Source organism: Linepithema humile, chromosome 6 (genome assembly GCF_040581485.1).
Source record: "Linepithema humile isolate Giens D197 chromosome 6, Lhum_UNIL_v1.0, whole genome shotgun sequence".
NCBI classification, from domain to species: Eukaryota; Metazoa; Arthropoda; class Insecta; order Hymenoptera; family Formicidae; genus Linepithema; species Linepithema humile.
Genome location: NC_090133.1, coordinates 2519301 through 2546598, shown reverse-complemented (window position 1 = coordinate 2546598; position 27298 = coordinate 2519301). Strand labels below are relative to the sequence as shown.

The following is a 27298-nucleotide window of genomic DNA, read 5'->3' as shown; positions in this document are numbered from 1 at the left end:
AACAGAATTACGAGAACGGCTCGAGTATTATTCCAAGCAATGCAATTTTGAACAATAATTAAACAAAACGATTTTAAAAATAAAACTTTCAACAAAATTCCAATGCATACATTATAATGTTTATATTAAAAAGATCAATTTTAAATAAAAATTAAATATAGCTAATAAATCGAGTCTAAATAAAACTTCCAGCAAAGTTTCGATGTACTTGTTAAGCGTAAGAATTTTGCTAGAAGTTTTATATAAAATGGATTTATAAGTTTTATTTAATCTTTTTATAATACATTATGTAAATTTGTTTAATTAATTTAATTTAACAATATCGGAGTCTTGTTTTAATACAATGAGCGAGGAAGAATTTAATCTGATTCGTAATAAAAAATAGTGTTTGGTGCAATTTGATCTGTGCAAATAAAATTGTGAGCTTTTTTCGAAAATACGCAACATAAAGCGTTTATTCATAAAACTTTGAAGTTTTCTAGTTCGTAGCTTTCTGTAAATATCCCAACAAGTTATTTATTTCATTTGTTTCGCACGAAGATTTCTAGTTAATTAACCACCATTTAGTTTTAGTTTGAGGATAATATTACACCACACTGAGAACCAAACGGCTACATCTTGCATTGAAAGGAACATTCGGATTTTAAGATAGAATTAATCTTGATTAATTTTAAGATGGATCTTTTGGCAAATTACGTACAAATGCCGACTAGATCTACATTGAAGCAAGATGCAATCGTCAAATTTTCACGAAACATCCCTCACTATGCCACATTCTTTATTACATACAGAATATGTTGAATATATTGAATAACATCGATCGATCGGTTATCAATGCGACGTACACACATTTTGCTTTCAGATCTACAAGCTCTACAACATGTAAGGAGAATTCCGCGGCGTTCTCACACTTGGAAATTCATAAAGCTGCGATGCTTCTAATATTAGACGATGACAGAGGAGAGAAGCATAGTTATATTTAACAAAAAAAAAAAAAATTTTCAATCTTGAATTTATTTACAATTTATCAATTTAACGAAAACTTTTATGCACATACACGTGAGAATATTTTCTCGTCGTGATTTGGTGCTATAAATTTTACAAATTTTATTAAACAAAACGCTATAGTTAAAGAATTATATAAGATAATTATAAAAAAAAGCATATTCGTACTTTGATCGATTAGAATAATCGAGGCTTAATCGAGACTATATATATTCACAAGAGTCATCTCGTTTATATTAATTATTCGCAACTGATTTATTCCAAGAAATAAGTATTAAATTAACAATTTTTAAACCTTTTTAATTGATCCTCCTATTGCTCCTCGTATTCAACTTCTTCTATTAAAAACAAACAATTGCTGAGGAGTTGTTAAGTAAAGACAAATAATTATTTTAATCCTCAGTGGTGGCCTGCGCGGCATCGAGGATGATCTCGAAAGAGAACGGCGTGAAGCTGTATCCCAATCCAGAATAAAACTTGCTCTGGAATTCCACCCTGAAATGTGAAAACCGAGTTAGGAATAGTTCAACATGAAACCGTAGGTATTATGAATAATATTTGAGATTTTTTTCGAGATATAAAATTTTGCAATTTCGAATCGTGAATACAAAGTAACAATTAAAAATTTGAATAATTTTATATAAAACTTTTTCAGAAATTTTAAGAAATCTTTAATTAAAAAATTAAGATATAATTAAATTTATAAATATTTGGAAATATTTCATTTAAATGTAATATGCAAATAAAAATTTTGGAATATAATAAATTTTGCTTTGTGTTTTATAAAAACAATATTCTCTCGAATTTCAAAGTTTAAATACCAGATTCAAATTCAAAGATCATAAAAATCAAGTTTAATAAAAATGGAGTAATTTTTTAAATTTACTAAATCTGCCAAGTTGAATTTGAAGATTTTGATTTCAAATCGGTAAACTCAAAAATTTGTGACTACCAAATTTTGCAAAAATTCTGTAGATAAAAAATACTGTTATATGTCATTAACACTGGCAATCAGCAATATAGTGTCGATCCAAATTGAAACATAGAGAGAAAATATTATAGTAAATTCAGTCGAATGCATTAGCGCGCAATGGTGCAGATTAAAGTCTATTGTATACTTTTTTCGATCTATAATAAAGTTGCAGACATAAAACACAATTTATATTCTACTAAACAATCCTAACAAAATGATAAATTATACCAATGTAGACGAAGCGTGTGCAAAAACGCCGAGAGGCCTTCCATGAGCACGAGGATGCCCACGGTGAGCACAGCCCAGAAGGCGAAGACGAGATAAAGAACGATGCCGCCGTCCCAGCCCTCTCTCGCCAGGCCGTTTCTCATCACCATGTTCCACAACACCTCGGACAGCTGTGCGTGGGCGAGGGACAGCGCCCAGAGTCGCAAGTAGGACGCGGTATGCGACACACTGCCGAGGACGTATTCGATGGTGTGAATGCCCTGGTGGATGAATACTTCCATCATCTCCTCCTCCTCCTCTTTGTGACCGCCAGCCCCGCCGCCCTGAGTGACGCCGCCGCCGCCGCTCTGCTGCAGCGTTCCCATGCCGGCGTCCACGTCGCCGTTCTCGGCGCCGTGATTGTTGAGCTGATAGTGCTGCTTCTTGCGGTTGCGCATCATCATCACCGGCTTCGCCAGCAGCATCCACGGCACGCAGAGCAGCGCGACGACCACCAGGAACTTTTGCAGACCGGCCTGACCGCCGTACATGTAAGGCTCGCATAAGCCGATCTTCACGGACGGTTTGAAGAGCACCATGTTGATGAAGGTGATGAGGACCGATGGCGCGCAGCCGGGTCCTTCGATCAGATCGTTCTTCGGGCCGTATTTGATCCACTTGATGAACATAAGTAGCACCATGTAGAAGAACAGTGACATGAGGAAGATGACCTGCGGCACGAACTCGCAGGTGATGTTCATGCGCTTCTTGAAGTACATGTGATTCCACAGCCCCACCATCACGCCGAACATCATGTGTATCACGCCGAATATGATGGAGATCTTCATCTTGTATGAGTTCTGAAAGATGATCTTGTTCTCGGCCAGCTGCCACACCGGATCCATGCCGAACGGATACGGATAGTCGATGTAATCCGAGGAACTGGGGTTCAGCTGTAGGTCTTTGTTGTTCCAGACCACGCTGCGATTGTAGTGCACCACCCAGTTGGAGCCGAAGATGTTGAGCGACTTGGAGAAGATGTCATTGTAGATGAGGCCGGTGTACATCGAAAATAAGCCCATAAGGAATATAATGTAACGACCGCCGAAGAAGATGTTCCAGATCTCGTTGTCGCTCTTCTTCGCCGCCAGCGGCTTCTCCTTTAGCACCATCCAGCCGCCAAACAGGAACATGATGAGACCGTGGCCGGTATCGCCGAACATGATCGCGAACAGAAACGGGAATGTGATGATGGTGTAAGGCGTGGGATTCATCTCGCGGTAAGAGGCGACTCCATAGGCGTCGATCAACGCCTGAAAGCCCTTCGTAAACTTGTTGGTCCGATTGTACGTCGGCGGGTCCTCGAATGTCTCCATGCGATTCAGAATAGGCGGCACCGAACTGCCGCTGCGCTCCTGTAAGAATACACAATAGAGGGAGCGTTAATCTTCGACCATGAAGAGACGATTCACACCTGTGAGTATGAAAATCAAAGTCCTGTTAATTACCGTTCCACGTCTCAACGCCAACTGGATAGTCTCGATGTCCAGAACGGGCACCCAGCACTCGGCGATCAAGCACTTCTGAGTGACGTCCAAGTTGAAGAGATTCAAAGTATGATAGATTGCCTTAATCTTGCGCACCTTGACGAACCAGTTCTTGATGTTCTTCGCAGCAGCCACGAGGACGCGGTGACGGTGGTCCTGCGTCTGTCCTAGAACCTGAAGACCAAGATTATTTGTCTCGCGCTCTAAACTATTCTCGCAAGAATACTACCGCATGTTAATAATAATTTTTAAAAAGGTATAAAAATACGTTCTCACAGTGTTCAAATCTTCGATGCGAGTCATAACGCCCATAGCCATCTCTCTGCGATCAGCCGGCGCCTCCGGACAGGGATACAAGGTCGCCCTGAAGCCCTCGCAAATTTTCTTCACGCGAGTTTTCAGCTGATCGCCTTGGAAGAAAATGATGAAGACCGACTTGAACACCTGGTCGCCCTAAATAAATATCATTGTCGAATTAGTTTCCTCAAAGTAGGCCGCTTTTTCCATCTGCGAAAGAAAATTGGAAATATGCGCCGTGCAATGATAGATCTTCAGGAAAGTTTGAAAATATTTCCCAGAGAGTTGACAGACCATTTTCAGAGCGAATGCAGAAGTTATTGAAACTTGAATTGATGTTCACAATTTCCAACTTGTTTCATTCGCGCGCAACCTTGTTGGCGACTGAAATCGCCATTGTACCGTCACTCACCGTCGAGGGGTCCTCCAGAGGGGTTTCAATTTCCGCCTGGCGCAGAAAGACGTTTCCACGGCACGCACGCCACAGCATGCGCTCGAACGCGGGGATGCGCTCCCTCAGGATGACTCCCGCGACGAAGCTGCTCGCGTGACGACACAAAGTAACATATTAATAAACAGACAAGAGCAATCGGAGAAACGGATACTTAGGATGTCTATCGACAGGTATGTGCGCTGGGTGAAACTCGCCACGATCTCATCGTTCTCTTGCGGTGGAGTTTTAAATGGAAGCGTCGTGATGATCGGTTACGATCGGTATATAGTGAGGCTTTCAATCTGTATCGATCAACGACGACGACTCGTGCGGATCTCCCGATAGAATCGCTAGCCAATTGGGAAATGATGATTTCTGTAGCCATGGTCCTGTTCTCATTCTTTTTTTTTTTTTTTTTTTTTTACATACCTCAGAGCACTTCTGCCAGCAATCTTATTCCTGAGCACACTCTTTGAGCGACAAACTCCAACAAACAGCAAACGTGTGTCACAGGGGGCAAACCGGGGGGGGGGGGGGGGAGAGCAATTATGTTCATACATCGGGTTATAATTATGCCAAGTGCTGCACGGGATTCGCTTGCCAATGCGTCTTTGTCAAAAAGTTGTTGCATACTGTTTTCAAACTTTCTTACTTGTTTTGAAGTCGTCACATGCAGAGATTATGCCACTCGAGACACTCGATTACAATGTATAATATAACAAATTTTCATGTAAAAGATTAAAATATGCAGTTCAGATTGTGAAATATTCACATTATACCGAGAAAAAAAAGAAACGATTCACGATTTACGATGGCAAGCTCTTATATTATTGTTTTAAATTGTATTGTTCAATATACCTTCCTAAGTCTTGGATCTCTGGATTCTTAAAGGTCCATAATCATCCAATTCTCAGTTTTATCTGTGCAATTTTATACGAACGAGAACAAATTAAAAAAAATTTAATGGTTTAGCATTAACTGCGAAGTATAAATACACGAGACGTTTACTCAAATCTTCTCTGGAAAAAAAATCTTCGAAATTTCTACAATTTTTATTTTATCTTTGATAAAATTTTCAAGCAAGAGAGTTTTAAGCAAAATTTGTTACATGTAAATTTGTTTATTACGAAAGTCTTTTAATAAAAAGCCACACCAATTTTGAATATGAAATTTGAAAAAGAAATTGAAAGAAGTGAAAGATTGCAAAATGGAGGCAAATTCTTTGAAGAGACATTTTGGATAGAAATTCTCTGTCCATAAAATGTTCTGCTTCAAATTTTTTCAGACAGTAGACAAATTTGAAGTCTTAAACCTCTAAGGATTCAAATCACCAAGACCACAAATTTCCAAAGATCTAAGAAATTCTAAGAAATTAAAATACCGAGATAAATAAATTCCAAGTATCCAAAGTGTCGAAAAATTCCAAGATGTCAAGAATTCAAATCTCCAAAAATTTAACGTTGCAATAAATACAAGTTCGGGCAAGATGCAATTTTATCAATTTCAATTAGTTTCATAAATCTCGCAATACAAGTCCCGGCGTTCGTTGGAAGATAAAAGTTTCTTTGAAATTTCCGAAAGGTGACTCGCTCGAGAACGTTGCTTCTTTCCGCATTTTCAGATTGTTCAATTCGAAAAAGATCGTTACTAGCCTCCTGGACTCATTCAACTCTTCGGATTCCTGGGACCTGGCACAACGGCAGGATGGAAGGAGTAACTAGTAATGGGAGTACGTACCCCAACTGGACAGGACCGAGGGCGGACTGGCGGGCGATATTATCATCGCTAATCAACGCGCGTGTCATGGACTCGGTGGGATTCAAGCCCGCGTGCTCTTGCTGACGACACAACAGACAAGACACAATCACATTAGCCACACTAGACACGACCACAATGCTCCAACTCGCCACTCTGTCCCTCTTTCGTTTTGCACGGAGTTTTTCGACGTTCCGTCATTTTTGAACGAACTTGAAGTATCCCTCGACGACGCATGAAGAGCGGAAATTGTCTAGATAGCCAAATGTCAGCAATGTTGACGGATTGATTTAACAAAATTCGCTGCCAACATTGTTAATATTTTGCTTGCCGAATCCGGCCAATTGCCAAGCGATTGTGACGTTTCAATATTTTGCACGCCCATGTTAATAGTGCGATGTTGATGGAGCGAGAGAAAATATGATAAGCGATTATCTTATATTTCGAAACAGAAGCTGTTATTTATTTCATCAAGTAATATATTTTTGCAATAATAATAAAAAAAAATAAAGTATGCATGTAAGAGCTGCATAAACACGAGAAGGATGTGACATTTGCAAATCCTATTAATTCCCTTTTTCTATTTCCAAAAGTGCCTTTACATTTTTCAAATCAAATTCTTTGTCCTTTCTAATTTTGTGTCTTAAAATTAGAAATCGGCTTCGTATATAAAAATTAGATCTATGAAGATATAAAGATTAGATTTTAAACTTATCGATTCGGAATGAAAAATAATCTATTGCGTCGAGATATTTCAAGTTCGTCAAGTTGTTGGGCTAAATACATATATGAATTGCGTAAGTGATAACGATAGATATACGATATAGAACGAAATAGATACTGCATGGTCATTGACGACAAGTCAGGGGCGCGACTGAGGGATGCTTGTGTAACTTTATACCATTCGTGTGGGGAAAAAGTACAACTTCAACAGTTCCAAATATAATTATACAACTACCAAAAGGATTACTCTAACATTAATATAACTATATACGATATACATAAATGTCTCCAAAATGGTTTAAGTATAAAAAAAAAAATTATGCGTGTTAAGAATAAAGTAACAAAATAACATATACATAAAGATAGGAGTTCGAACAATTTTTTTCATCTTAACTAAACAGTCGTGTCTATATCGGGGATTTCAAGCAATGGCGAGAAATTATTAGTCTTGCGTTCAGATAAATATATGTACAATTCCTAGCAAACAATCTGAAAAACTTCCATAAACTTCCATTAATTTCCAGCAATCCTCAGATTTTTCTTGAAAAGGCAGTCAATCGAATCATATTAGAGTCGACTTTGCTGTCAGACTTATATCTTTAGTTTTTATATTTTTTTTCGATCGGAAACACTGATAAAGTTAAGATCATCATTGCCAGATGATGTAAAATAAGAAATAGGAACAATTTGTTCAAGCGCGACACACAAGCCAAGCTGTTAGATCGTTAAAGGAGTTTCGTTGATATTTTTTAAAGTTTGAACAATTTTTATATTGCGAGAATCTTCGAAATTTTGATTTTTATTATCTTGGGAATTTCGATTTTCATTTTACAGAACGTCTATTCAAATCTTGAAAAAAATTTCCTTAAAGAGTTTCGCGAGTTTTCAGGCAGAATTGAAGCGTTTTGACATGCAATTTTAAAATAAATTTGATTTTGGTATAAATTTCTTAATGTTTTTTATTTATATTCATAGAAAAAAATCAAGAACCATTCAATTTTAAATATCAAATATTAGAAAGAGGCAAATCAGTCGATTACAAAGTAAAGGTGAAATCCTCAAAGAGCTAATTTAAATAGAATTCTGTTTCTCTTGCTAAAAAAAAAACAAATATTTTGAGAATTCTAGATTGCTTTCAAAATATAGATAGCTCGATTTACAAAATTCTAATTGATCAGAGACACGTTCTTGAGAATATTAATAAAAAACGTTGAAAATAGGATTTAGATCTTCGAAAATTTACAGACCTTAAGAAAAATACCAAGATTAATCGATCTTAAGTTCTTACAATGTCGCTACTTGAAATTTCTCAAATCTCTCTTCGGTTCTACGAATTTTTGAGTTTTGTACAAAAATAAGATCAACAAAGCGCCTTTTACTAATCTAACGATTCACACTGATCCAGATTAACGTGACAAAGGGCATGCGAGCAAGCGGTACACTTAGAAAAAAAAAAACACATACAAACAGACAGTCCTTTGTTAAGAAAGAAAAACGTTGTTATACATACCCATGGCCACACCATCATCATTTATTGTTATTTACAACGTTGTATCACTACGTGATAAGAATTATTACGACAATTTTGTCACGCGAGCAATCGAACTAGATAAAGCGAGCGGATTTCGATTTCGTTCGTTTTTGTTGCGGATGGAAGATACTCGATACAGTTTGAATTTTTGAGAGGTGTTAAAAACAGGTGACGTCAAACTGTATCAACTGTTATTGGTCGGCGCCTCGCCGATTGTATTCTTTTCTTAAAACATGTGTATTGCGAAAAAAAAAAAAAAATGGGTAAGAGCCTTGTCTTGCACAATCGATCAGTGAACATCGGACGGTTATTTATAAAAGCGAACAGTCCCATTTGTCTTTCAAGTGCGTTTCTGCTTGCTGAGGCATCCCCAAGGACAGAGAAAATAGAACTTTGCTTGAGAATGAATTTCTGAAGAATCTAAAGGAGGACATAAGATATGTAAAATGCTGTGCAAAATGTTTGAAGATGATTTGCACAATCAAGAGACTTCGAGTTTCCAATACTTTGGATCGAGTTTGAAGCAATCAATATTACGAAAAAAAAAAAATTATTTTAATATCTGACCGTCTAAAAGTCAATTCAAAACAAAATGCTTATTTAAATTCTGAAAAAAATTTCCTGAAAATTCTCTGATTTAGAATAAATTTCTTCATCGTATGAGCTTTTTAATGTTTTCTATTCATTAGAAGAATTAAGAGTCATGTTTTAAATTTAAAATTAAATAAAGCATTAATCACAAAATAAAAGCAGAATTCTCCAAAAAGCATTTTCAATAAAAATTTCTTAAAATTCTGATTTCCTCCCAACGAAAAAATATTTCTTAAAAATTCCAGGGATTTTCCAAGCTTTTCTAAATACATAAATCTTAAATAGGCAAAATTAAGATCTAGAATCTGTAAAAATTTGAATTTATGCTTCTAAGATTAAAAATTGCAACAATCAAGAGTGGCAAGAAGGTTTTTCGACTATATCAAATATTCAAAGAGAAAAAAAATTCTCGTCGAGATAAAAAGTCAGGAAAGTTCGAGACGGTTGTCACGAGGGATGCTCCAGCAACGCAGGGTATATGCGATTTCGTTCGTTGAGCTATGGATCTTGGATAGATACAGGCAACAACATCGAGGCAAACAGTTTCCAAACAGATTCGAAAATAACGGTTGATAACAGCTTGCCTGAGCGGGTTCCTATAATGTGCTCCTACGGTGTCTGCCGCAGTATACAGGTGCTGTAACCACAGAATACACTGACGTAGGGTGCCTCTACTATTGGCTTTCTAGATATCGAGTTTTAGTATCGACTATGATATACGGGGTGCGAAGAGAGGAAAAAAAAGATTCGAAAATTCAATGATACCTTCGTCAATCGATCCCTTAAACCCTATTTGCTTTCAATATCTTACATCTATGTTGAAGAACTTCTTGCGCTAAGCAAGAAGCAATTCAAAGTATCAAAGCCGAGCTTCTGACACGACAGTAAGGGTGGATTACGATCATTGCGATATACTGCAACATTTTCTTATGATACATGTAAACATTAATGTTAGGTAAAAACGTTGTTTCACAGTAAAAAGGCTCCGATGTGGTTGTCGTGTAATGATTTAACGTGATAGAGATTGAAATTAATGGAGAATTCCAAACATCTGATTTTTTTAAACATTCCAGATAAATTTTTCAACAATTCAAAATTTTAAGACAGTTAAATATGCAAGAATAACTGTAATAATTTTCCAGCTTTCTGTAGAAAATGTTAAAAGCATTTCTGCATTAAGGATCCTAAAGATGATAGAAATTTGAATAATTAATATTATAAATGTGTGAATTGTAAATGTGTGAAATGTTGTCGTGTTGAATGCTCGGTTTTGTGACACGTCTTGCGATTATACTACGAAATTGCGTTCGAGCGTACATATAAGAATATTCGTTGGGTGATTTCGTTTATTTGGCTGCACATTTCCTGAATTGTTCTTGATCCTTGGATTACTGATCAGTGAAACGGTCTTATTTATTTAAATTTTGATATTTTTCATAGTAAACGTTGCTATTGAATAATTTTGAGATACAATTTTGAGATTATACAATATAAAAATATATTATGTAAATATGATAAAAAAGGTGAAAGTATGCTTTTCAAAGAGGATTATTGAAAAAGAATTTAAATCGTTTTCTACTCATGTCAGTAATTCAAGGACCAACATTAGTGATCGAGCACTATTGCAAAAGATGTGTGTGCAACAGTGAATTGGATGCATATTCTGCAACACAAACTATAGGCATGCGATGACGTACTGAAGATGATTCTCTGTCACGTCGAGATTCAAATACAGAGCGTGGAGATTCGGAATTTCGTAACCGGATTGAATCCAGAGAATCAAGAATAAACATCGAAAATGTAGTAAAAGTAAATCTATGAAATGAGAATGAAGGATTATGGAGTGTTTTAATTATTACAATAAATATCGGTAAGTTTAATTACACAACATTTAAATTCGAAAAGATGTTAGTGTATAATTCAATAATACTAAATTATGTCAGTTATAAAAACAATCTTAAACAAAACTATATCTTTCCAAAGCTATCTTTAAATTCTTTTTCATCAACAATTATCGAACAATTTACAATTGAAAGACTTTTGTAAAACAAAACAATAATCATCAATTTTATTCTACATTTCAATTGCGAACATTTGTAAACTCGTGACTGTTCTGTTCTGTTTCAATTGTGTTTCAACTGATATAAAACACATCTGTTTATCTTTGATCCGTCTCTGGAAGTCACCACGCTCTGCATTAAATGGACGTACGCCAGACATTAATTACCCGAGCTTGAGAGCCTGGCCGCCAGCGCGGAGGCCCTCCTCACCCAACAGAGTGACTTGCTCTTCCTCACGGCTGGGGTCTGCCATCTGCGACACGACACCTCCATGCTCAGCCTGGCAACAGACACAGGTCACCCCTCTTTCGCCCTATCTCCCGTTCCATTCGTTATCAGACTCTCTTTCGAAATTTTCCTCAACTCACCGGCGTCGAAGAACAAGGAGAGATCTTTTCTTCAATTTGCATACACTTTTGTTCAATGCTTCGTCTAACATCTAACGATAATATCAAGTTCGTGACGCTTAGTCGTGACACTAAGAAAAGAAGCAAGAGTTTTGAAAACATTTATGTAGATTCTCTAACTCCCCCCCGAGTTCTATAAACAAATCAAAATGTTTAAATAAAAAATTTCCTAAGTTAAGGATCTTGAATTAAGAGTGAAAATTCAATTTCTAGATATACAAATTTTTAGAATCAGAAATTCGAATTCAAGAAGTCAAATACCGAATAAAAAAACACAAGGTTTAAAAGGATTCAGAAATTCAAGCGTTTACTTTACAACGCATAAGCATCACGAACTATACAATATATAATATTCATGCTATCCTAATTCTTTCGGTTGTATAGTTAATACTAAATCGTTACAGATAAAATGGCCGATTTGCCAATAAAACTTTCTCATTAAAAATAATATTCATTAATCGAAATATTACATGAGCCGAATGAGTTTTAGAAATGCTGCATTGCATGTTCTGTACTTGCTGTGTTAATATAGCGAGTGACATCTGTTGCTTTGTATTCTATTCAAATTAAATTCATAAAGGAAAAATACACGACTTTGACTTTGACCTTCTTGTTAGCAGTTATTCATTTTCTATAAAAACAATCGATTTGATACATTTATTACATCGTTCGTTGTCAGCAGACTTTATGCCATAAGAAACTTGATGCAAAATCGGCCATTTTATATCGGCAGCAATCTGACAATTAGATAATATTGCTATTGACTATTTATAACAGCGACTTTACTAATTATAAAATTATTATAAATAATTATAAAATAGAAATATATATATATATAAAATTACAATTCTGTTACGCATGCTACATGCAAAGAATTCCATTCACAAAGCCGATAAAGGCTGGAATTATTTTATGCACTTAAAAATGCGCTTACAAATTGTCACTAAATCATATCAAATTCAGATTGTAATTACACGAAATTTATGCACTAAATAAAGTCAGTAATAATTGTATAATACATATTCTATACATTTCTAAACATATTAATAAACATTACTTATAAATATGTTAAAATAAAATTATGTACATCGTTACGGCATGAATTTTAACGAATTCTCTTAATAAAAAAATTTTGTCCAAAACAATAAGATTCCAAGTACTCGAGATATTTACAATGCAAACACATGCAAAGTGCAGATCAAAAAGCAGCCTTTACAGAACCAGCGTACGATACAACGTTCTCTAATACATGTTTAAGAAATACACGTGATGTACTGCAGACATTAGTAAAACTCATGCAAATTGCCACTAACTCGTTATTAATTATAAAGCTTCATGCTTCATTCGCTACAATTAGCTCATTTATGAGACTCTTCCATGGTGTTCTAATAATTTCATGATAATCTTATATTATTTTCAATAACAATAACGTTGCGCTTAAAAAATTTCAAGTACTTTCTACTTACATTACTTATTATTATTAATATTGTTGTTATCTGTTATTGAAAGTAACCGTTGTAAAACTTCAGTGAACTCGAGACGTTTGAGCAATTACCAAAGAATTATTGCCTAATTAATTTTCATCACATTATTAAATAACTATTTGCACAAATACCCTGTTGAATAAACAGTTAAATGTAACACGTGCAAACATGTTTGTTCCCAAACATGCATTATTCCTCGGATTACAATGGATTATTACGTTTATGCAGAAAGGAAAAAGTAAAATAATTAATAACAACGGAACAAAATGGAAGGGACAGGTAGAAAATATATAACAATAATAATAAGAACACTAATAAACAGTACTAAAATCACAAGACAAGTGTCTGCGTCGGAAAAAACGAAATACGAAATATTAGAGAACATTAACTACGATTTGGGACATTATATGTCACACAAATATACGATTAACTGGATGCTCTTTCAAGGGATACATTTACAAACTAATTCGAAACAGTTCTCAGTTCATGTGCAGAAAACTGTCGATGCAAGGAGAACAACAATGTACACTATGATACTTTGAGGAATTCTTTGCTAAATACACACGACAAAGGGACATTAACAATACAACCTCGCGCAAAGCTACAATATCGATAATTGAACTTGTACAAAACTTGCGACCGGACTGGACAGCTCTCAAAGGGACATTTAAGGGAGACAGGGCGGAGCGAATGACTTGTGTCCCTTGCAGTAGTGGCTTTTGGTTAGTCGGCAACACTAACACATTAATAATCCTAAAATCACTCAACAATATGATTAGTAGTACACAACGAGAACATTCTGATGTCTGGCGATTCGTATACGAGGGCGGAGATCAATGGTGCCCGCGTGTCGCGACAGTCTCATACTCCGTATTTTATATTATTCTCCCGAATCGTAAGTTAATTCGGCTGCATTCGCTTGCATAAGCGCACAGACAGGCTTCTGAATATATCTAATTCGCGCGCAGCGTCTCTCCAGCTTTTCATGCATTTCAGAAGATTCGCCTCAGCTTGTAGACTCGTTACTCTCTCTAGCGCAGCTATCCTTTAATCAACTTCCTTTGTCAGTTGAAAAGTTGCCATATTAGAGATTTTCTTGTATGAAAGTTTTCACTTTATAAGAATGAATTCTTTATAAATAATATAGAATGTATAAAGATGCTCAATAAGCTAATATTTACAAACAAGTTCCGTTAAGGTAATCAAGTGTTTCGCACTAAAGCGTATTTATTACAACTAATTCCTATGTTATAGAAAAAAACCAGAGTCTACATGTTAATTGATATATGGAAATGTAAGCCAAACAAATAGTAAGTACTGTAAGATTAATTTTTGTAAAGTTGTGACCTAATCAGAGCAAACACAACAAAATGTTTCTTGTTCAGTGATAAATTATTTGTAAAACAAATAAAAAACTGCGCTTCGTGGTAAAGTTCTTATATGTCCATCGCTTCTACATTCCAAGTAACACCATTGCTGATATTTACAGCCCATTGCATAACTCATCAAAATCTTCCCCATGACATTCCGACATTTGGACAAATATAAAACAATTGACAAATTTTAAAAACCAAACACACGGTTTACATACACTTTTTACAATTCCATTGATAGTTTAGTTTCATTCTTCGTTATTCCTCTCTTATTTTCTTTCCTTGGCAAAATAGATTTAAAAACTGTCTTTGACAGAACTTTATAACATGAGCAAAAGCAGATTCAACTGATTCTTACATTCCATTATCTAATTAAGGTCAAAATTTGTGATTATAAGCAGAGACATACCTCATCGAAGAAAACTTGGGTCTTTCGCAGGATGTGTTTAAGCTCTGTCAGCTCCAGAAAGTTGCGTTTCAGCGCCTCAGCATTCTGGTTCACTTCCCGCAGCTCATTCTCCAACTTCTCAAAGGTGGCTTCCAGGTCAATCATCTCTCGGGGTTGCGGAGCCTCCGGATTCTCACCGGTATCCAGCATGGGGATGCCATCCTTTTTGATTTCCTTCTCCAGGTAGCGCAGCTTGCGCTCCATCTCATCGCAACGACGCACCTCATTGACAAACTTCCGTTGGAAGGCATTGACATCAGGATTTAACTGAAATGAGATACATTTTTACTAAATGTGAACGTGAAAGACATAACATTTAGGTGGAAATGTAAAAGGCCTGCTTGATAATTCATGTTTGACTACTCAAAATCTAAGCTACAAAGAGTGGCGAGAAAATAATCGCTAGCTATTAAAAAACGATATAAAATAATGACACGATACTTACATCACGAAACTGTACTAGGCCGAGTTCACCGAGTTCGGACACACAAGCATAAGCAGCTTCACTCTGAAGGAACAACTGACACAAGGTCATCTCTTCGCTGCGAAAGAGCGAACCCATTTTTGATGTTGAAAATTACGGGCTAAGAAGACAATCAAATCGATTTTGTTCCGAGCATCTGCCGTCTGAAAGTCACAATCCGCTTTTCTGTTCCGTCCTATTCCCGACGACTTGCAGTTGTGGAAGTCCCGATCGAACACAATCGATCGGAGCGGTCACAAGATACGCGAATGGTCACGTGATAGCGCTTCTTGCTACACCCATCATCGCCGCGCTAAAATTTGAACGACAGACTCGTTTATAAAGAAATACAATTCTCATTCAACCTTGCTGTTAAAAATTCATACAGCATAAATATTTGTTACATTACAAAAAATATTATTATTGTTTATTCGCAATTACTATGAACGATGAAAACTTAGAATATTCATACGAAAAAAGACAACTGCTGCCCTATTCGTCATTTTGCGGGCTTACATGTAAGCTCATATGGTCTTTAAACACAGGCGTGCCAACATAACATGCCAACAAATTAAGCTAGTTTCACTTTGTGCAAAACAACATATTACATTAATTTTTTTCGATATAATTTTTAAACAACGTCCTTTTGTATGGTAAATTGTCTTATAGCGTTTTCGATTATACAGGATTTGAACGACCCAGGGTTGGTTAATGACGTCATTGCAACCTCTCCACCAATGAAAGACTTGCATTTATAGTAAAATAGTGATTGATCAACCCTGGGTCGTTCAAATCCTGTATAATCGAAAACGCTATTATTTAAAAGCCATGTGAGAATATCTGGACACTACGTCGACATGATATATTAGGTCTGTTCTTTATAGCTGAACTGGCTGTACTAGTTCAGAGTTTATCTTTTTCCCTCCACATTGGAAGGAGGAAGATAAACTCTGAACTAGTGCAGCCAGTTCAGCTATAAAAAACAGACCTATTGTTTTGTAAATAATATCGTACTATGAATAGACCTTTATGCGCGATAAGAAGCGTCTCATAGATGATCATCTATGTATTTGTTGGTTGGGTTCGGTTAAAAAACGAAGCTGATAGGTTCGTCACATGGGTACGTAGTGCAACAGTGTGCAAGGATCATATCATGTTGTATAAACAAGGTTGATGATTTTGCGCTCCTATCTCTTGATAGCTATATCAGTTGCTCGTGACTTTTCTGTCGACTCGTGACCTTTTTTTGCCCTCTTGTGTAACTGATGCTTCGTTTGTTTTATTCAGTGCGAAAATATAATTGTGGTATGGAATATTTGTACAATTAAGAAATGTTTAACACATAGTAGCCTTTCCGTTGAGAAATACTTTTTGATTGATATGCTTGTTTGCGAATAATATAACTTGGCTGTTCGAAAATTAGTATAATTTTTTTCTGTTTAATTATTTCTCACAATTAGGTTGTTTAAAATACAGAAAGAGCGTCTAAGATAAACGAATCTTGGTTAACTTGCCAAACCACGTTGCAATAAATCCAAAAAATGTGTAGCCTTTGAATTACATGTACTTTCTAAATTATAAATCATAATTGAAAATACAAGTATTTAGTTATTAATGGATTTTTTGATAAACATAATAATTACAACTAATCTGATAGATAAAATAGAATCATAGATAAGAAAAGAATATAACATGTATGCTTTAAATAAACCAAAATGCTTTTAGAAGATAAGCATTAGCAATTGAAAATAATGCAATAACTGTTACTCTTTCATCATGGTCAATTGCTTCTCAAATGTTCAGAATTTCATTAAAATGTATTTTATTCTAATACTTTAGTTATCTTGGTTGTTTTCATGATGCGATAAAACATGGGCAACATTGCAAGGTCAATTCTCGTTATAATCCACATGTTACTTTTTATTTTGTATTTTATGCACCACTTATTCTATTTTTAATAAAATCAGATATTTCATGAATAAATTGTGTGAAAAACTCAAACAGATAACTTTAATAGGTTTTTAAAGATAGCTTGATCTGTATAAAGTATAAATTCTCAACAGGAATAATCAATTATTGCCTGTAAATCCTTATTATTCCTTTATATTTCTTTTCAATTCTTCAATCTTTTTTAAAATCTTTTTCTTTTTGAAAACGTGCACGAAATGTTACTTATTTTAATATTTTATGATTTTACATAAAATCAACACAAATTATCCAAAAAATTATCAATGATTTCAAAATTATTGATTTTATCATAAAATATATCTTGTCTAAAATCAACAAAATATAATTCATTATAATAAATAATTTTATCTAAAATCAACAAAAAAGGTCATGTTCTGTTACCTTAGGAATTCTCCATAAAGCGTTGCAAAGGATTCCATGAAGAATGATTCAGACTGTTATCAATGTGTGGAAAAATGTCGAATGAGGACGGTCTCGAGTACAAGCATAAAGTACATCACGTTTTCCAGTCAAGTCACGTTTAAATCACGTTTCGGCGGCTGATAAGCCCGGAAACTTTCTCGCATGAGCATGCTCTGATATGCAGGGTCACTCTATTAACCTCATTGGGAGTGGTGATACGGAGATAAACGGGGATGTAAGTAGAGTCGATGTACGTTCCAAACGTGATTTAGTTTAACGTCGGCGTCGAAGATTTGTGGGGAGAAAATTTTTCCATATCTGAAAAAAACAATTCGTTTATTGTTAATAGTACAATTGGTGAATTAATTACTGTAAAAAAAGTTGATAAACAGATTTTTGAGTATAATTTTACATATAGTTTCGAAGGGTTTTTAAAATTTCGTACTAGCGGATTTAGCAGCAAATATAAATTTTTTAATTCGGCTTATCATGGAAGCTCTGGGAACTGTAAGTATTCTGAGAATCATGAATAGTTATTAAAAACTATATTTATATTTCAAATTTACATTTTCTATTTTTATTAAATTCCTTAAATTTTGCATTAAAATATCTAAGAAAAATAGGATGTGCAAATCCTTGTTTTATTCACTGCTATACAAAATATACGTCGTCAACAGAATTTCAAAGTTATGCTCAAAATTCTTGTATGACAAAAAATTTCAAAATTTTGACGTATTTTTTAAAAATTTATTTTATTTGCATGTGCACTTAAGTTTTCTTCATTATTCTTTTCTATCTACAAAATTAGAATACATAATTTTGCCATAATGGGTAAATATTTGCATGAATTGTTAAAATAAATAGGTCTCCCCCAAAGTATTAAATTTAAAAAATTTATAGCTTTGTATATAATTAATAATACTGCATGTACAACACTGGGAAAATAAAAAATGGATTGAATAATCTTGTAGTACTTGTTTAAGAATTAAAGATTGTGTTGTGATTATCAATAAGAAAAGAAATATCAATTTAAAGTTTGCCAATAAATTTTTGCTCGGAGTATTTGCCAATGTATTGTATAATATATCATTTTGTGAAAGATTCGCGATTGAGGATTGCAGGCCTCCTGCAAAGAGAGAATTGACAAATAAGAGAATATAAGGCTGTGTGATAAAATCATCAGACGGTTATTTAATACAATGTAAACTTGACGCAGATGATAAATTTACGTCAGTAAGCTCATTAGTCTGACGAAATCCTGTTTTCGCCTTCGCTTATCAGCGAAAACGGAAAACAAATAGATCCCCTGTGGCGTAAAGTGTTAACGTCATTAAATGCTAACGTCAAAAGTCGCGCAATGATCGCGTCGCTGAAGAAATCCACGCGCACAATAACATATCAGCTCATGGCGAAAAATAGCTGTTTGCCACGCGACGATAACCCCAAAGTCACTCGATAAAGCAATTAATATCGTGCACTAGGCCGAGATCGTTCGTCGCACGTGAGCGAACTCGTGCGACGAAACTCGTGCGTGATTATTCTCGTATATGCGTAGTCGTCGATCGAATATGAAGTTCCTCGAATGTTTATCTTTAAGTAAGTTGATACTTTGGAACTTGATTAAGTTATCACTTATGTTGCTTCACAGTACCCGATTTTGAAATCCTTCCTGGCGGGTTCGTTCTCCGGAACATTCTCCACGATCCTCTTTCAACCTCTGGATTTGGTGAAGACTAGACTTCAGAACAGAGTCAATGTTCCCGTTGGGTAAGATCAGTAACCTTTGCTATAATCAGATTCAGAATCAGAAATTATGGTTCTATCTTTTTTTTTACTGCAAGTTTACAATAAATTTTACCCTGTTAATTTGCACGTGAGATTCTTGAGATTCAGTTTAGTTCAGATAATTTAATCGTTCCTGACTTAACTCAGTTCACCTTTTAATCCAAGGTTTATTTTTTCCAAATTAAAGTTTTTGCTCGATTTTAAACTCACCGTTTGATTAATCGAGTTCGTCGGTTTTAAAGATTTTCAAAATTTATTTCTATTAATTAATCTTAATTATTCTATCTCGAGTAGATCGTCGAAAAATGGGATGCTGCGCACGGTGTCGCACATTGTCCAGAAGGAGAACGTCTTCGGACTCTGGAGAGGCATGACGCCGGTGAGATATTCTAAATATTAATAATGATTAATTTTATGCGTATTGATTTTCAATGATTAGTAATGAACGTTGATTTGTAGTCGATCACTAGGGTAGTTCCTGGCGTGGGTTTATACTTCTCAACGTTACATTGGCTGAAGCACACTTTCGACCTGCAAGAACCTCTGACAGCCATGCAGGCAGTTTCTTTGGGCATCACCGCACGATCCATATCTGGCGCTCTGTTGATTCCCATCACAGTAGTGAAGACACGATTCGAGGTATGATTCGGAAAGAAAGAAAAGCATAGCGGATGCATTAGCGCACATTGGTTAAAGTTTATTACATTGTTGTAAATTTATTTTCTTCGTAACTTTAATTGTCATATTATTGATGCGATAAAAAAATAATATACAAGATTTGTATAAGAGCCTAATTAAATGCTTAACGTATTTTATTTTGTTCTAATAAAAATAATCATAAAAATTATAGCACGAACATTTGGCGAATTCAATTCGCTTGTGCACTGTGTATATTTTAATGCGCAGCAGTGTGCATTAGTGCATCCAATTGATCAATTCGTTTATAGATTTTAGCGATAAATGTGCAATCAACTGACTATCATTTACATGAGCGCAATTTTGTTTTGTACAGAGCGGCGTTTACAAGTACGATAGTATTAATGAGGCTCTCAGATCGATCTACAAGCAGGAAGGAATAAGGGGCTTATCCAGTGGCTTAGTGCCTACTCTTCTGCGAGATGCACCTTACAGCGGTTTATACCTCATGTTTTATACTCGACTGAAAAACGTGGTTGCCAGTGCAGGTATATTTCCTAAATCACATTAAATCAGTGTGTAGTTAAATGACAGCATTTTACATTTAACAAAAGAGTTCGCACAAAAATTACAGAATTTACAATTTAGAATTATATTTTTGTTCGAAAAGTTTTCTAGTTTTTTCAACTTTATAGAAAAACACTAGAAAACTTTCTTGGCAAACCTATAGTTTCCATAATCGATTCGTAATACTTTTTAATTAAAAAATTTAGATACATACAAGGGAGAAAGGCTCGTGCGATAACAATCAAATATAATACTGGAACACAAATCGAGTAAAAAGAATTTAGATTATCGAAGCTTGATTGATTTTGTTGAAACAAATCATTTTGTTCGCAGGAATGACAAACGATTCGTATGTGTCGGTTCACTTCGGATGCGGAATCCTCGCTGGAATTTTAGCCTCCATAGTTACGCAACCGCCGGACGTCATCAAGACGAAGATGCAGTTGTATCCGAACGAATTCAACAGCATTTACTACGCGACATTTTTTATCTATAGAAAGTACGGTGTTTTAGGATATTTTAAGGGTATCGTTCCTAGGATGTTGAGGCGAACTCTGATGACCACGATGGCTTGGACTGTATACGAGCAGGTAATTCGATCAATCATCAAGTGAAAACAATCGAAATAGTCAAATGGAGAAGTGATAAAATGACGAATTAAGTTACCCTACGTTTGACGAGACTTCACGAGATATAATTCACGCAAAAGCGAGTTTAATGACATTAATAATTGACGTTGCGATCTATTCGCTCTTCTCTTCTTGTTCAGGTGACAAAGCAAGCTGGTCTAAAGTGAGCGCGTTATTGTTGTACTGCAAGGAAAGTGCCATATACAGTATTAAGAGCAGTTGACTTTATATTGTTATAATGTTGTAATTTATTTAATAAATTATATTTTTGCAATGTTATAACTCATGTGACACTGCATCTCATCAATCCTCCATAGAAATTTTTGTTCTTCACTTTTCCTTCATATTTATCTTTTGTCATCATCGCCCATATGTTCAGTCTCGCCTTCGATAATATTTAGTAATATAATAATTCAAAAAATATACTTCACTACATACGTAACGAAGTGCAGTGTTCAAGTGAAAGAAGGAAAGAGGCCGATTAACGGAAGAGGAACAACGGAGGCCTGCGACATCGTTTTATTAGTTCCAAATAACAATCTTATGAGTATTATAATGTTACGTCTCATTATTTAATTAGCAATTAGACAATTTACCTTGTGGATCGTTCTGTTTATGTATAGACGGCCTAAGATAACACAATTGTTCAGAAATAATGTACGTCGATTGGTATCTGATTTTAACAGAAACTTGTTCGCGTTTGTCCCCCTCCCCCTCCCTCACCCCTCCCTATCATTCATCGTCAAGATTATACAAAATGTTTACCTTAGCGTACGTTAAGCAGCATCTTGTACAATTCCTCGAAGGGCTCCTCTCTTCTCTTCTTCCTGAAAGTAGACAATTCGAGTCTTAGCGGGAGTGTCATCGGCATCGCAATTTCATACAATAGTCAAATATTGTTTCAATTATTATCTTATTGGCGAAAGCCTGTCCCTCTGTCGACTGTGTGTTTGTTTAACAAGCGCACGAGTTCTTCATCATGGATTTGTGAATGCAATCGATTAGAAACACCGATACGCAAATCCGCTTTCATTGTCAAAGGAGGGGAAGGGATGACTTATTAGTTTGTCATTTACAAAATGTCTAGATGATTGAATTTTAATTTTGCTAAAAGGACGAAGTGACCGTTAGTTTTACAAGCAACAGATATATTTTGTTAAGACCATCTTTCTCTATCTATTTTTCTAGAAATGACTCGTTCTTGTTTAATTGTATAAAATTTTATAATGAAAACCGTGATCGGTTTTTTTTGTCCCTCTTAAAAATTGCAAATATCCTAGCTTTTTTCCTGTTATTCTAAAAGAATTACGCTCCTCCTGCACACCGGCGATTCGAGGATCCCCTACATCGTCTAAACAATTACGTTTTGAGATCGTTAGAGCCTTAATTAGTCAAGGGGGAGGCCTGAAGAAAATGAAAGCAAGGGGGGGGGAGGATGGAAACTCTCCTGGCAGAAGGACATTTGTTGATATTATCATTTCCGGTATAAATACCTCGTCAATTGCGTGGCAGAAGCTAGAGGTTCGTATAGTCAGTCACACGTTTGCAGGGCGCACTCACAGTTGCGCACTCGTGCATTTGCAGTCGTGGACGAAGCTCTATGAAGCGGGCACTGAGAGCTGTGTCCCCTCCGCGCTAAACCGCAAAATCTCTTTCTGTCTCTCTTTCTCTCTTATCGACACGCGAGCAAGATTAGATCGCACTTTTTAACGAACCTACGAAGATAGGTCCGCGCCGGAGAAGCGGAAGGGAGTAAGTCCAAAACTATCGGCTTCGCCGTTCTCTCTTTTCGTCGCAACAAGTGTGACGGCCTTTTACAAGTTATAGAATCAAGCAAGTTCCCGAAGTGAGTCTCGAATTCAAATAATCTGAAAAACAAAACGCGATAAAACCATAATAATAAAAAAAAAAATTATAATGAAAGAAGACGCTGTATTTTTATAGAAACAAGTTTTTTTATTTTGGGATAAACAGCATGAATCTATTTTATCTTAAATATATTTCAACCTGATTGCATTTATTCACAGTTATTTAATTCATCTTGAAAGCGCGCGTCCACCGATTCTCCGGACCTTTGCGGGCTTTTCCTGGAAAAAAAATCATCTTTTGGACTTACACCCTTCTGCTGTTTCAATGTAGAGTTATAACCGGTGAAAGCAAGCATAGGTATACCTTCTCCCAGCTTGCTTTACAGACAAATCGAGAATTTATCGGAACGATTACTTGGAGATGTGTCAAGTGTATTCAGCTTCTACGCGACGCGATTAAAATTTTCTATTTTTAATTAATCGACAAGTTTCTTGAAGATGCGAGGAAAATGTATGAAGTGAAAATGAAATGATTTATGTTCCCAAAAGTTCTTAAAAAGTTGCTAAATAAAACCTTGGCAAACACTGTACTGACAAAACAGAATCTTGAAAATATAAAATTAAAAGTCAAGAAAATTAAGTTTAGATTTTTAAAATATTGCAAAAATGATTCGACTGATTTTCTAAAGAATCTCGTAAAGGAAAGATTCAATTTTCTTAAATTTAAGATTAATTTTTAAAAATTATCAAAGCAAATTATATTACTATTGCATTCTTCCGTTTCTTCTCTCTTGTTTTTCACTGACGATATATATAATACTATATAAATGATAAATGTACCTATTGATCTGACGACTTTACAATTGTGCTCACTCAGCATTATACCTGGTTACGCCATTAGTTAGAGATTTTCATCTTAATGAAATAGCATTGACAGCGAAGTCGATTCTTTGATGAAATTTTTTTTTAAACTAGAGGCGTTTGTTCCTATTCTGTTGGGACATGAAGCAAAGAGAGGCGGAGAGAGACAGAGTGTGTTTCAGAGATAGAAATGAGACGGACTTGCTGTGTGACTTACGCGGCGCTTCAAACATCACAGATTATATTATCATGTATATGTATTATGTGCATCGGAATGGCAACTCACCTGGATCGTAAGAGTACCTGTACAGTAATTGAGACGAATATGGTTATATTGTTTGGTGCATACCTGGCTTACTTCTCACTCACTAACCAATCAAGAGAAGTTACTTGTGACTTCGACTTCGCGAGCGGTGCCGGCGACGATTGTGATGGCTGGAACTCCGATGATCGCGATTTCCTAAAAATTATCGTTATTATTACGATATCAAGCGCCGTTTGCTCTTCTATTCGCAACAATTGTTTCAGTAAACTTTTAAGACGTCGCGATAAATCAATCTCTTAAAGAATTTTTTCAAATTTCGATTAGATACTGATCGAAATGTTATCTAAACGTCTGTGTGAAATGATTAAGCGTCCTACAACTTTGATTTATAATTGCAAAAAGTACTGCCAACATGTAATGCCTATACTAAACTAGTGACACACACACACACACACACACACACAATGCTGTCTTTAATTTTATCATTCAAATTAAATATTATTTTAAAAAATATTAGATACTTTTGTAAATTGGATTTTTTCTCATACCACGAGACTTAACTTTCTACTGTCACATGACAACTATTTTAAAGAGTCAGTAGAGCGTCATCACTCACCCTTATCTCTACCATGCCGTCGGTGGCTATCTTCGTCTCGATGATGCCTATCTCGCGATCTGCTTCTACTTCTGTGTCCGGAATTTCTATAATAAGCAACATTTCCGTTAAACTTATCACTTTTACAATTAACTCGAAACCAAAAATTTGTCAAAAATGTAAATTTTTAGAGCGAGTTAAAAAAAAAGTTCTTACCGATGACCGCTCGAGTCGTGGCGGCTCTTCTCATCGTCCATTCGCCTACGACGTTTGTCTCTATCTCTGTCGCGGTCTCTGTCTCTGTCGCTGTCTCTCCGCCGTCTGTCGAGCTCCTCGTTTGCTCGTGCTCTTTGCTTCCGCTCTTCTTCCCTTCTCTGCTCTTTCTCATCGCGCGCTTTCTCACGTTTGCTCTATAAGCAGTTTTAATTTAGCTGTAAAGAAATATTTAATATTAAGAAAGATGATAATTAACTATAATACTTACCATAATCTCTTGAAGGGCGCTTTTTAGTCTCGCGTAGCCCACATGTTGTTTTCCCATTAGATGATCATCGATTCGTTGCTGAGCATCGCCCACGATAAGAAATGCACCACATACGTCGCATACTTCCATCTGCTTCTCCTGTGCAGCAGCTAATTCAGCAGTCTGAAAATATATCTCACCCAGTTAGTATAAATTGTAATTATAAATATATTACAAATTATTTAGGATTCAATAAAAGTTGAAATCCATATACTCACTTGATTGTAATGACTATTATCATTGGATTTCCTTAAAGTTTCGCGCTCTTCCTTCAGCTGATCACAGAGACGCATTAGGCCTTGCGCTTGTTCCACATTGCCTTGAATTCCACTTTGCTCAGCCTCCTCCACTAATTTGTTTATTTTTTCCGTTAGAAGAGCAATCTGCTCCTCATTTCGTTGCGTTTGCGCTGGCGTCAATGTCGGCTATACGCAGAAAATGTTGAATTTTAATTCTGTGCTCAAAATCTAACTTCTAGTAAGACTTACTGCTTCTGTTCTTCCAATTAACGCCAATCGCTGTTTTCCCTTTACGATTTTTCGCTCTACCTCGTTCAACATACTCTGGCAATACCTGATAAATTCATCTTCATATTGCTGCTTGCGGTATGAATATTGAGCCTTTTCGAACAATTCTCTAGCTTCATCGTCATGCACTTTGGGACATGCGCCTAAGTCTGCTCTTGTATTAACAAATAAGTCATGAGGACAGAATTTGACTAGGTACAGCTTGCAAAACTGAAACATAAATAGTATTCTATAAAGTCAGTACATTCACATAAAGAGAGAAATAATGTAACGTCTGATTCTTCAAAGATAAACAATGATATACAAGACAATAAGAAGTTAGATAAAAGCTTCATAAAAAAAAAGAAATTGATATAATCTTATCTGTTTGCACAGCTTTTATTATCATAAAAAATACACAATTATAGACAACACAAATAAATATCTTTATCTGTTCTAGTTTATTTTTTTCTTTCTAATATTGTATTTAATTTTTTTTGCTCTAAAACTAGCTAATAAGTATTAATATGCTACAACTAATCTTGACACAATTGTATATATATATATATATAACTACCTTACAAATATTTTCTTTTTATTTAGAACACGTTAAAATTTTTTAAATTAAATTTTTCAGAATATTTAATTATATGAATTATATCGTTAAAATTTTTGAATCGTAAGAAGTTTTAGAAATATAAAATTAGAAAAATTTTCTTGTAAAAAGAAAGGGTTAACGAGAGCAACCGAAAAATTTTCGAAAGCAATCAAGATTTTTCAAAAATATCAACATTGATGCAAGCTTACCTCGGGATCTTCCCAATTGAGTTCTTTGGGCTTCTCGTTAGGCAAAACATTTCTGTTTCTGCCCATAAGCTCATCGAGTAATGCAGCGGCCGCGGCTGCGGCCATTTTGTTTCGGTCTCTCCACAACGATTGCTATGTCAATCTATGGAATTCCTACACGGAAATTTCTAATATGCAGAAAATTCGGATCAAAGAATTCTACCAAACACAAAGTGCAACGAAGAAATGAGAAACGTAGAGCAGAAACTTCGATAACTCTGACGAAATACAATCTGAGACCACTGCGGAAAGATAACGACAATTACGGAGCAAAGATGCATAATCTGCCACCAGATGGCATACATGCAATAAACAGCATAACTTCGATAATCAAGTAAAATAATGAAATTAAAATAACAAAGTTATTTAAGTACAATGATTAATCTATTTTTAATTTTTTATTTTTTAAATAAAACTCTAAGTTCTAAAAGTACTATAAAGATATTTATGTTTGTGCGAGAGTAGTTATAATTATGTCAAATGATCGAAGCAGTATGAAGTTTACAGACTTTTTTATTATGGTAAATTTACACTAAATTTAATGTTCGATATACAAAATATTTGGATCTATAAATACCTAGATACTTAGATGTAAATCTACTTGAATATT

At 35.3% G+C, this 27298-nt stretch overlaps 3 protein-coding genes across 11 annotated transcripts; 1 reads left to right on the top strand and 2 right to left on the bottom strand.

Moving 5' to 3' along the window:
* Positions 1-761: 761 nt before the first annotated feature.
* On the bottom strand, positions 762-17787 carry Vha100-1 (V-type ATPase subunit a family protein Vha100-1). Of its 5 annotated transcripts, none has more exons than XM_012360144.2 (9): positions 17647-17787; positions 15280-15610; positions 14796-15101; positions 11290-11402; positions 4442-4568; positions 4009-4185; positions 3694-3906; positions 2207-3600; positions 762-1500 (listed from the first exon to the last, which is right to left on the bottom strand). In XM_012360144.2, exons 2-9 carry the CDS (start codon positions 15394-15396, stop codon positions 1398-1400), a joined length of 2550 nt encoding a protein of 849 aa, XP_012215567.1. In that variant the 5' UTR covers positions 15397-15610; positions 17647-17787; the 3' UTR covers positions 762-1397. The 5 variants fall into 5 exon arrangements, with proteins under 5 accessions (XP_012215567.1, XP_012215570.1, XP_012215571.1 ...); XM_012360147.2 differs by having other exon boundaries at positions 11290-11375; XM_012360148.2 differs by lacking the exon at positions 11290-11402 and adding an exon at positions 9647-9699.
* On the top strand, positions 16565-21566 carry LOC105667990 (mitochondrial glycine transporter-like). Of its 3 annotated transcripts, XM_067358421.1 has the most exons (8): positions 16565-16602; positions 17652-17756; positions 19316-19434; positions 19747-19831; positions 19912-20091; positions 20465-20636; positions 20989-21245; positions 21425-21566. In XM_067358421.1, exons 2-8 carry the CDS (start codon positions 17709-17711, stop codon positions 21449-21451), a joined length of 888 nt encoding a protein of 295 aa, XP_067214522.1. In that variant the 5' UTR covers positions 16565-16602; positions 17652-17708; the 3' UTR covers positions 21452-21566. The 3 variants fall into 3 exon arrangements, with proteins under 3 accessions (XP_067214522.1, XP_012215578.1, XP_012215579.1); XM_012360155.2 differs by lacking the exons at positions 16565-16602; positions 17652-17756 and adding an exon at positions 17760-17902; XM_012360156.2 differs by lacking the exons at positions 16565-16602; positions 17652-17756 and adding an exon at positions 17981-18174.
* Positions 21567-21788: 222 nt separating this feature from the next.
* On the bottom strand, positions 21789-26999 carry LOC105667988 (luc7-like protein 3). Of its 3 annotated transcripts, none has more exons than XM_012360151.2 (8): positions 26650-26999; positions 25825-26073; positions 25555-25761; positions 25298-25459; positions 25030-25223; positions 24835-24920; positions 24303-24413; positions 21789-23371 (listed from the first exon to the last, which is right to left on the bottom strand). In XM_012360151.2, the coding sequence occupies exons 1-7, from the start codon at positions 26752-26754 to the stop codon at positions 24340-24342; spliced, it is 1077 nt and encodes a 358-aa protein (XP_012215574.1). In that variant the 5' UTR covers positions 26755-26999; the 3' UTR covers positions 21789-23371; positions 24303-24339. The 3 variants fall into 3 exon arrangements, with proteins under 3 accessions (XP_012215574.1, XP_012215575.1, XP_012215573.1); XM_012360152.2 differs by having other exon boundaries at positions 21789-22111; XM_012360150.2 differs by having other exon boundaries at positions 21789-24413.
* Between the last annotated feature and the right edge of the window lie 299 nt (positions 27000-27298).

Coding starts and splice junctions, on each gene's coding strand:
- LOC105667990 (XM_012360155.2), top strand. CDS start 17,846: ATGCAGGGTCACTCTATTAACCTCATTGGGAGTGGTGATACGGAGATA. Junction 20,637..20,988: donor AAACGTGGTTGCCAGTGCAG/GTATATTTCCTA, acceptor TTTTGTTCGCAG/GAATGACAAACGATTCGTAT. Junction 21,246..21,424: donor CTTGGACTGTATACGAGCAG/GTAATTCGATCA, acceptor CTTCTTGTTCAG/GTGACAAAGCAAGCTGGTCT.
- Vha100-1 (XM_012360144.2), bottom strand. CDS start 15,396: ATGGGTTCGCTCTTTCGCAGCGAAGAGATGACCTTGTGTCAGTTGTTC. Junction 15,102..15,279: donor GCCTAGTACAGTTTCGTGAT/GTAAGTATCGTG, acceptor ATCTCATTTCAG/TTAAATCCTGATGTCAATGC. Junction 1,501..2,206: donor CACACGCTTCGTCTACATTG/GTATAATTTATC, acceptor TTCACATTTCAG/GGTGGAATTCCAGAGCAAGT.
- LOC105667988 (XM_012360150.2), bottom strand. CDS start 26,754: ATGGCCGCAGCCGCGGCCGCTGCATTACTCGATGAGCTTATGGGCAGA. Junction 25,460..25,554: donor ATAATAGTCATTACAATCAA/GTGAGTATATGG, acceptor ATATATTTTCAG/ACTGCTGAATTAGCTGCTGC. Junction 25,224..25,297: donor GCGCCCTTCAAGAGATTATG/GTAAGTATTATA, acceptor AACTGCTTATAG/AGCAAACGTGAGAAAGCGCG.